Source organism: Eschrichtius robustus, chromosome 3 (assembly GCF_028021215.1).
Source record: "Eschrichtius robustus isolate mEscRob2 chromosome 3, mEscRob2.pri, whole genome shotgun sequence".
Taxonomy (NCBI): domain Eukaryota; kingdom Metazoa; phylum Chordata; class Mammalia; order Artiodactyla; family Eschrichtiidae; genus Eschrichtius; species Eschrichtius robustus.
Window position 1 is genome coordinate 185,124,281 of NC_090826.1, and position 9,921 is coordinate 185,134,201.

Here is a 9,921-nt window from a genome sequence, read left to right on the forward strand (position 1 = left end):
TATTTTGATCACTTTCTGGCATCTTAGTTGTGGCGATTACGCTGAAAGATCCCAAGACTAGTTTGACACGAGAAAAAAGGTCCACGTGTCACCTCAGAAGACCAATGGAACACCTAGAATGAAAGTCCAGAGAGTGGAAAAGGCACGTTCTTCCCCGTCTCCGCATCTTGTGGGAGCCTCCTCAGCTGCCTAAGGTCCACTTTATCTGCCGGGCAGGGCCGGTGGGGCTGCGGAAGGCCGGGGTCCGGGTCCGGAGGGCGAGGGCGGGGTCGGGGGTCTGGGCTCGGAGGGCCAGGTCCAGGACCAGAGGGCGGGATCCGGGGTCAGGGGTCAAGGTCCGGAGCCGGAGAGCCGGGGCTGGGGTCGGGGTCCAGGTCCGAGGGCAGGGATCGGAGGGCGGGGTCCGGGTCGGGGGTCGGAAGATGGGATCCAGGTCCAGAGGGAGGGGTCAGAGGTCGGAGGGCGGGATCCGAGTCCGGAGGCCGGGGCCCTGGGTCGGAGAGGGAGTCAGAGTCCGGAAGGCCGAGGTCAGGAGGTGGGGGTCGGGGTTCAGGACCGGAGGGCGGGTCCGGGGTCGAGGGTCGGAGGGCGGGGTCCGGGGTGGCGGGTCTGGGCCCGGCCAAGCTCGGCGGGAGCAGTACGGACCACCCCGTGGGCCCAGCGCCCCGCCTCCCACAGGCGGCAGCCATGGCGGCCTGGCGGGTCCCGGTGTCCGCGGGCGCTGCGCTCGGGTGGCTGCCGTCCGCCGCCCCGCCGCCAGAACCGCCCCGGGTCGGAGAAGCGTTCCGACAGCGCCTCAGCTTCACCCTCTGCTCCGCTTCGCAGGGAGACCGCAGCGGCTCCGGGCCCGACTCGCAAGGCGGGCCGGAGGGAGCAGCGAGGCGTCCGGCGAGCAAAGAGTTAACAGCAGCGGGGCGGAGGATCTCGGAGCTTCACGCCGCCGCCTGCGCGGTGAGACCCCGCCCCGTCCCTCCCGGGCACCCGGGTTGCTCTGCCCCTCCCTGCCCCGCCCGGACCGCAGCCCCAAGGACCATGCGCTTGCGCAGTGAGGCCCCTCCTCCCCAGACACCCCGCCCCGCCCTCCCCGTCAGCCCCGCCCCCCGTCAGCCCCGCCCCCCCGGCCGCCCGGTGATAGGTGCGCCTGCGCGTCCCCGGTCCGGAGAGGGATTGCCGGAGGCCGGTGCAGTCCTGCCTCGGGCGTCTGACGGCGTGCAAGCTTCCCGCTCAGAACTTTTCGCTTGAAAACTGGCCACGGTTTCCTATTCCGGGCAAAGAGTTAACGTGGATCTATCCTGAGTATGAGCGCGACTCCTTTCTGATCAGTGTCCGAGCTAAACTCCGGTCGCAGTCTAGGGCCCGTCATCACTGTCCTCTGTGTGTGTGTGTGTGTGTGTGTGTGTGTGTGTGTGTGTGCGCGCGCGTGTGTGTGTTTGGGGCTGGGGGAGGGGTGTAAGGCATTGATAGAGGAGGTAGAGGAGCTGAGAAGTCGCAGGGAAATATGTGTGTGTTTATCTGCACTATCAGTTAAACACTGCCATCCAATGATTTCAATAATGAAAACATAAAACATGAACTTATTTTTAATTTATTTTAATTTTTGCTACCATCCTTTCGTCCTTTCCACCTATCGGAGCAGAGTTACAAAGGAAAGTATAAATAGGCGTTTACATTTTTACTAGACAATCTTGAGCTGTGTTTTCTTCTGGTTTGGGGATTTGACAATTGCTTGTTAGCACCAATATCAAAACTTATCACCTCCCTTAACGCTCGCTTTCTGACACAGACTACATACGTTTAAGGGTAGCATGTTTAAATTTGTATCATCTTGAAAGAGCAAGTGAGTTCTATGATAAAGATATAGAAAAGATACAAAAGTAGCCTGTTGAATACAGTGCAGGCGACCAGCACTTGACATGACTAGTGTTATTTGGCCTGAACCAGGGGAGCAGAGAAGAAAACTTTGGAGGTTGCCTAAAATTGACGGTTTTTTTCCACGGGCAGTTAGTAGGCCCTGAGATCCACTTCTGTGTTGAAACTTCTGCACAAAGACTCTTTAGGAAATGACTGGCAGCTTTTGATGGTTCTTGTTTATACTCTTTTTAAAATAATGTGTAATTTGTTCCCATACTTCACTATATAAATGTGGTAAATAGAAGCAAAAAGTGTCATTCTCTATAGAGCAAACACCAGTGGCCTGGAACGACCGGCTCAATCAGCTCGGGAAGGGAAAGAAACTTTTTCTCACTCAAGGAATTCACACTGTTTCATCCGTGTCAGTATCGCAGGTTAAATGGCTGTCCAGGAGACCATAAGCGAACCCAATAATGAGCTGCTTGTTTTTGTTGTTCAACAAATCAGAGCCCCCCCCCAGTGGTCCTTCTTCCACACCTGCAGGCAGGTAGCTCTCTTACGCGTGCTGACCTGCATCACTGGGCATCTTGTTCTCCAGTCAGACTGTCAACACTCTTGCCCTGCCTTTGTCTGTTGCCACCACTACCTGAGGCTCACTTACTGAGGACAAATTACGTTTGTGTGGGCAGCCATCAGAGTTTCCCCGTTGACTTGGAAAGCAGGAGAGCAGCCCAGGCCCCGGAGCAATCTGTCAGGCTCCCAGGTTCCAGAAGACCCCCAGCGATGAAAAGTGAAAGAAGTCTGCTAACAGTTCCCAGAGTTCTTTTGCTTTTCTTCCAAGTCTTCCAACACGGACTTTGTAAATAAAGAAGCGAGGTCTTGACAATCGGTCGTTCTAAAGTAGTGTTCAGTGCCGCTGGTTTCATGTAATCTGCTTCTGCGATCCCAAAGGATTCGGGAGGCCACTTAGGCTGGCCTTGGGACTTGATTGCTGGATTTCTGCTGCCCTGGGCTCACTTTGCTGGAATGCCTTAGAGGAAGCCCAGGCATGAACTCTAGTTGTCCTTTTACTCCACGCTTTATTCATGACGCATAGTTGATGAAAAGCTGAACCAGAACAAAATATTCAGCTGCTAAGGAAGACACTCCGAAGAAGTAGTTTGCGGCATACACAAAAATACATGTAAGAAGATATTTAAGTGTCACGTGTATTTTAATGGAAAGGCTCTATGCAAGAGTGGTGCAGAGTTACTGCGTGGTAAAAGGGTTATAGAAAAAGCCCAGGAGACAGTTCCCCTTCAAAATCTCAAGGCTAAATAATATCACTCATGTGGCCCAAATCCACAGAAGAGGTTGCATTATTTGTCTTCACACAGCGTGCTTGGGACACCTTTTTAAGACTATGTTTGAATGTAGATAGAGGATGCTTTCTTGACATCTGAAGTGCTGTAGTAAAAGCTGCTTTTGATCAAAGTCGTGAAAGCACTGAGTGTTAATATGTTAAAATAATACTTTTATTTTGCTTAAAAATGGCACTAACGACACTCCAAAAAAAAAGAAAACAGCGCAAAATGTGCAGTGGAGTAGCACACGATGACGGTAAGGAAAAGTGTTAAATAATAGTAAAGGTAGTACTTTTCTCGAAGGACTGTTGGTTTTGATTAGCACCTTTTCTGTAAGTTTAAATCATTATCCACATATTTTAAGTACTGAAATTGCAACTGCAACTTCTGAGTGAAAGTTCATTTTCAGCCTCTTAAGCTCTTAAAGTCATTAAATCACCTGTTATTAAACTTGTTACCTAGAAACTGAATGAAAAATACCTGAGCAGTGGTTACATCGTTATTGGGTTTAGAGGAGTTCTTGTTTTTCCATCAACTTCTCATTTTTCTCAAACTGTATATTTTCTCCTTATGTCACATAAAGTTGGATCGTGTATAATGTTGGAATGCATTCAGTCCTTAATTGCAAGTGCCACGAAAATTGCTGGGAAGAAGTTTAATATTGTTTGAAGAAAATGTTGCAGTATTTTATGAGTAGGAATGATGGTGAGGAGATACGATGAATATTGAGATGAATGAATTGTTTGATTTCACTACTCTTCAAGCTGGCGGGCTGAACTACGTGGACCCAGCTACTGGCTACATGGTGCTCACCCGGCTGGCCCACTTGCAGAGAGGCAGATGATGCGTCTCTACCAGCAGACACGTGAGTACCAATTCGGCAGGATGGCAGCAGTTTTTGGTGCTTCCGTGACTTCGTAAATACCTATTATTTGAAAAACAAGTCAAATAAAAGTGCTAAATAGAGCCTGGTGTGCACTTTTCACAAGCTACTCTGGCCATGGACAATGAAGTCCTTAAGACCAACAGAGGACCTTTAAAGTGAATGGAATTTTGTAATGTTTCACCGTGAGCATCAGTTCCTTGAAATGCTGTGTTTGGAAATTCATGGGAGTTCTTTATTACGAGGAAACTTTTCACGAGGTTTCAAATAAGTTGTGTTTACTAGTAGGCAAGTAGAAAGAGGGCAGGAAAAGAAATCCGGAATATTGCAAACTAGATCCCAGGAAGCATTTATTTTTCATTTTTAGCTGAATAAATAGATACTTGCCCAACATTGACAGGTGGGTTTTTTATAATGATAATGATTTCCTCCCTCCGTGTCCCTCCCTTCCTTTCCTCCTCCTCTTTCTCCTCCTTCTCTTCCTCCTTCTCCATTATTATTACTATTATTATTATTATTACTACTCCCCCTTCCCTCCTCTTTCTTCTCCTTCTCTCCCCGCCACCCTGCCCATTCTTTCTGTGGTTGTTTTCTACTCTGTCTTTAAAATAACCATGAAACTTGCTACTCCAAACTTAGTGCTGTACGTTTCCTAAAATGTATATTTCAGCAGCCATATATCTCTGTGCTCACTGATTAAGATGAACTAACTATGTAATACTTCCCTATTTTGAACAAAAAATAAATGGGAATGGGTTCTGCACTCTAACTTTTTAAAAGCATACTACTAGTAAGGTAAATTGTTATACAATTAAGATTATAAACAGATAACCTCTGTTTATAGACCACTTTGACTGTATGTTTGGGGGCAAGAAGGAGTTATTTCCTCCAACCGACCTACTTTCTAATCAAGGAATTGACATTAAATGCCTGTATTAACAGTAGCCAGTATTGAAAAATTAAGCCTTCACTTTTATGGATGTTCCTACCTGTGCCATTAGCTGTTTCTAATCAAACCCATAAGAGCTCTGCCTGAATTGAGGACTGGAGGATTTTTTAAGGGTGAGGTTTTGACAGTAAAATTCTTGAAGTTGGAAGGATGCATTTAGGAAGTGATTCTTGGACCCTAATTAGAACCATTTGCCAGACGTTGCCATCGTTCTCCTCTTAGTCTATAGGAGGTAGATCAAATAATCTATAGAACGTTATTAGCAGTCTCTTTTTTTCACCATGAGAAGTGTACTCCTTCAAGATGATTGTTAAATAATTCAACAGTAACTTGTTTTATTTCTTTTGCAGTGTCCATATGGTCAAGTCAATGTTAAAGATCCATCTAAAAAGAAGCAGTTCAATTCATATTTTTATGTTTGAGAAGAATTTCATTTCTGTTCTCCATCTAATTGAGCCTTATTAAAAAAATAAATAAAACCTTAATCCAGAATTGCTTTCTGTGCTGTTAGTACTTGAGCACTAGTTTAATCTTAAACGTAAGCATATATTAATCTTAATCTTAAACATGTATTAAAAGAACATCAATAAAATGAAAAAGCTGGCAAATGTTTGTGTGTTTCTTTTCTGAATATAAATTTATTTATTTATTTATTTATGTTTGGCTGCGTTGGGTCTTCGTTGCTGCACGCGGGCTTTTTCTTGTTGCGGCGAGCGGGGGCTACTCTTCGTTGTGCTGCCTGGGCTGCTTATTGTGGTGGCTTCTCTTGTTGTGGAGCACAGGCTCTAGGCACGTGGGCTTCGGTAGTTGCAACGCACGTGCTCAGTAGTTGTGGCACACGGGCTCCGTGACATGTGGGATCTTCCCGGACCAGGGCTCGAACGCGTGTCCCCTGCATTAGCAGGCGGATTCTTAACCACTGTACCACCAGGGAAGTCTCTGTTTGTGTGTATCTAAAGTGGCACACTGATAATTATTTTCCCTTCTTTTTGCTTCGTTATCAGACATATGTCGAAGAAAGAAAATAATGACTTCCATTAAATAAATAGCAGCAATTGGGTCACATTAATAGCTCTTGATTTTTTTTTTTATAGCCTCAATTCTCCTACTGTTTTCTCCTCAGTGTTAGCAACCCAAGGGAGGTTGCTGGCAAATAGAAGAGTTTGAATACATTCTTCCTTTTATTTATATCTTGAGCTATAAGGAGATTGATATAATGCTATATCATGCAGCGTATGAGTGTCCAAGAAGGGCCATTCTGTGGCGAGAAATGCTCTCATCTTCCATCTGTTCTCCTAATAAAACCTTTAAATCATTCTGACTTGGGGGTCAGGCTGCTTAAGATGCTTCGATTAAACCATTCTTTTTTTCTCCCCCCCCCCCCCGCCATTTTACTCCTCCATCTCTGATGGCACTTTGCAGGCTAATCTGTTTTAGGATGTTTTATTAGCTTTACACCCATTTCATTCACTGCTGCGAAGACCCTGGGCTTCAGTCTCCAACCCAGGTTCTGGGTCCCCTCCCCACACCTCCTTTTCTGTTTCCCTCTGAGGATAGCAGCCCCCAGGAAGCCTTTTCCTTGCAGGGGAAAGCTGGTCAGTGAAATGGAAGTCTGGCTTTACCCAGAGCTGACCCTCAGCTTTTTCTCCCGGCAGAATCTGAATGGTTCTCCAACATCTCAGAGGTCTCCCAACGTCTCTGCCCGTGGTCTTCAATGAAGGTTTTTGCCTAAAGCTTTCTAAAAATCTTAAGCAGCAAAAAGACTCTGGTGCCTTCTACCATATTTGATTCAAAACAAAAGACCTAAACTGTAAAATGAGTGAAAAGAAGCCCATTAAGTCTCTAATGTGCCATGTGTTCACTTTATGTCAAATAGTAAGTTGTTTCCCAAAACTGTTGGCAGTGTTGGTGCCCCAGTGTTTCTGACGCTCCTAACTGTGGTTCCCTCAACAACACCGCCCCGGGCCCTCCGTGGATGGAAAGAGAAGTGTCTGTGGCCTGGTGTTGCCCTCTCCAGGAACTATTTGGAGGAGAACAGGAGAAGGGATCGGCATTGTGACAGAGGAGGCAGTCAGTCTTTCCAGAAAGGTTCATGGACTCCTGGGAGCCACTTTCCTTTCCATTCTTAGGTCAACGAGCAGCCAGCTAGCTCCGTGTTTCCCACTAGATTTGAAGATTACGAAAGACATCTTCTGGGTGGGAGCTCTATGGGGCTTTCTTCAGCAGTCCCAAGAGGAAAACCAGAAGGAAATGGAGTGGAGAAGGCCAACTTTCTGGAGACAAAAGAGGAGGAGGAAAGCAAAGAGAAGAGTTCTTTTTGCTTTTTGCAAGTTCACTTTGAGGCTCCCCCCTCCCGTCCCCGCCCCCTCGTAAGGCAGTGTTTTGAGAAAGCCCCTTGGCAGATGGGAATAAGGTAAGGGATGCGTCCCTCCTAGAGGCAGCTCTTTCCTCCTCCCAGAGCACCTCCTGCAGTGCCGAACTGGTCCAAGACGGGAGGACCCTTGGCGTGGGACTTTGTGACTCTTCCTGGCAGAACTTCTAGGGTTCCTGGCAACAACAGCCAAGGAGCCGCCGCTGGGGTGTGGGCGGGGAGGGGGACGCTCTTACTCTTTCCTGCCTCTGGAGCCGGGGAGCCGAGGTCTGAAGTTCTCCGCCGCGGTTCTGGGGAGATGCTTGTGAACCACACGTCGGGGATGGCAGCGGTGGGTGCTCCCGCATTAAACACAATACGGCCACATAAATGGGCCTCTCGCTGCAAGAACTTCAGGTTCTATTGTATTCGCACCTTGTAAAGTAAAAAGTCAGGTTTCTTACTGGGTGTGTGTGTGTGTACAAATACACGTGGATGCCGAGAAATAGACTTCCCAGTTTAAATCAACTCCGCTGCTACTCCACTTTTAAGGTTTTTGGAGACTCCTGCCGCCGCAAGGCAGGCACCATAAATCAAGGGAGATTGATTTCTAGATTGTTTCTAATACTGAAAGACCCAAGGGAAGCTGGGGGTCTTGTGCGGGGTTTAGCGGGGTGGAGGGCGGGGATACGTTCCTGCCGCGGTGGTTCTTCCCTTCGCGGGGAAGGCCCTGCCCTGGGCCGTTCTCCCAGCAGGTGGATTACGTGTACACTCCCCCCTCTTCAAAAAGCCACACCGACCCCATCGATTTTGCAGAGCAAGGAAGGGAAGGGATTTTTTTTTTTTTTTCCCGAGTGCAACCTGGGGCTCCCACACCGGTGTGGGTGTCTTTGGACCAGAAGCGGCCTGGAGAAGCGGGGTTGATTCCCCGGGCGCGGCGCGGGTCTTTGTTCCCCGCAGGGCGCCGTGTCCTAAGGCGACCGCAAGTCTGTCCCGCGCGTCCGGATCCACCGCCGGAGGCCAGCGGGGTCTCCAGACAAGGCTGGGGAAGGGAGACCACGACCTGGCGAACGGCCATCGGCATGTCGCCTTCCCCTGAGCACTTTGAGGCCTCACGGTCCCCGCCTTTCCCCGAAGGAGCCCCCCCTCACACACCTGCCCACTGCGTGTCGACACCTGCCTTTTCATTTTCTTTACATTTGAGCAAAGGCTTGAGTTGTGGACGGGACGTCTGCCCGTGAAGGAGGATTAAAACTCGGTGCTCTTTTTTTACTACCCTGCAACAATTAAAAGGTACTTCTGGATGCCAAAACTATCCCCTCCCTCAGGAAAAAAAAGAAAGTCAGAAGTTTAAGTGTGTGGGTGTGTGTGTGTGTGGCGGGGGTGGGGGGGTGTTGGCACCCTCTTGCCCGCCTCTGGAGAGCTCGATCTCTGAGAAAATGTCGTGGAAGAACTCGCAACTGTCTGTTGCCCACCCAGGCCCGCGGGATGCCCTGCAGAGCGTCCAAGCCCAGCGCTGGCTGATCTTCGCCCCTACAAATGGTTTCCAGGTTGGGCTCCTGACACAAAACCTCCAGACTCACGCCCCACCCTCTTCCTGAGACTGTGGGTGTAAAAGAGAGTAAAAACTTGGAATCATGGGCTCTGGGGGGATTGGAAGATTTCTGGAGATAGCATCTTCCCATCCGAAATTTGTATTCTAAAGTGTGAGCTTCGGTGTGCACTTCAGTGCGCGCACGCGCGCCTCTGCCTCTGTGTGTGTGTGTGTGTGTGTGTGTGTGTGTGTGTGTGTGTGTGTGTGTGTGTAGAATGCATGTTTTTATCAAATACCTAAAACGGTTCGTGACCCCAAAGAGGATTAAACCCACTGGTTTGGACACGGATGAGTGGGAGCACCTGAAGGTCTTCGGGTCGGTGTCGCCGTCCATCCATTCGAAGGCCTAGCCAGCGAGCGGAGGAGCTGAACCTGGGAGGCTTGTCCCCTCCCTGGCTGGGAAAACGAACCGAGATAGGGGGGATTCTCGAGGACAGAAAGAGCTAAAGAGGACGGCTTGGGAAGGGGAACGTCGGGGGTGAGGGGAACTTAGAAGGTAAACTAGTAGGAATAGTTGGCTGGTGGGACTGGCTAGTGCAGCCAAGGGTTCGGGTAGAAAGAGGGACTCTACCGGGGTGCTCTGAGCTACATTCCGGGACTTGGGACGGAAAGAGAAAGCCTGAGGGCTTTGATTCGTGGCTCCTGCTGGATCCCTTGCCAGCCCTAAACTGTGGGCAGAGCTTGCGGGGCGGGCGAAGGGGTGGGTCTACCCCTGCACAGTCCCACGGGCCCGCATCCCGGGCAGTGGTCTCCTGCGGCTCGCTGCTGTGCGGGATCCCCCAACCCCCTGCGCGCTCGTCCCGCGCCCTGCGGAGGAGCCCCTGCTGCGGCCCAGGGGTCGGGGGGCAGGAAGGGAGCGCGGCAGCAGCACCCGGACCCGCATCGCGGAGCGGCCAATCTCTCTGCTCACACCCCTTCCGCATCCGCGCTGGAGCCTCCCAGTGATCCCCC

The 9,921-nt window shown here is 49.7% G+C and overlaps 1 protein-coding gene across 2 annotated transcripts; it reads left to right on the forward strand.

The window, feature by feature from the left end:
* Nucleotides 1-649: 649 nt before the first annotated feature.
* Nucleotides 650-5,574, forward strand: C3H1orf53 (chromosome 3 C1orf53 homolog). 2 transcript variants are annotated; one of them, XM_068538567.1, is made up of 5 exons: nucleotides 650-951; nucleotides 1,136-1,296; nucleotides 3,410-3,450; nucleotides 3,959-4,059; nucleotides 5,377-5,574. In XM_068538567.1, exons 1-4 carry the CDS (start codon nucleotides 688-690, stop codon nucleotides 4,036-4,038), a joined length of 546 nt encoding a protein of 181 aa, XP_068394668.1. In that variant the 5' UTR covers nucleotides 650-687; the 3' UTR covers nucleotides 4,039-4,059; nucleotides 5,377-5,574. The 2 variants fall into 2 exon arrangements, with proteins under 2 accessions (XP_068394668.1, XP_068394667.1); XM_068538566.1 differs by lacking the exon at nucleotides 3,410-3,450.
* Nucleotides 5,575-9,921: the final 4,347 nt, after the last annotated feature.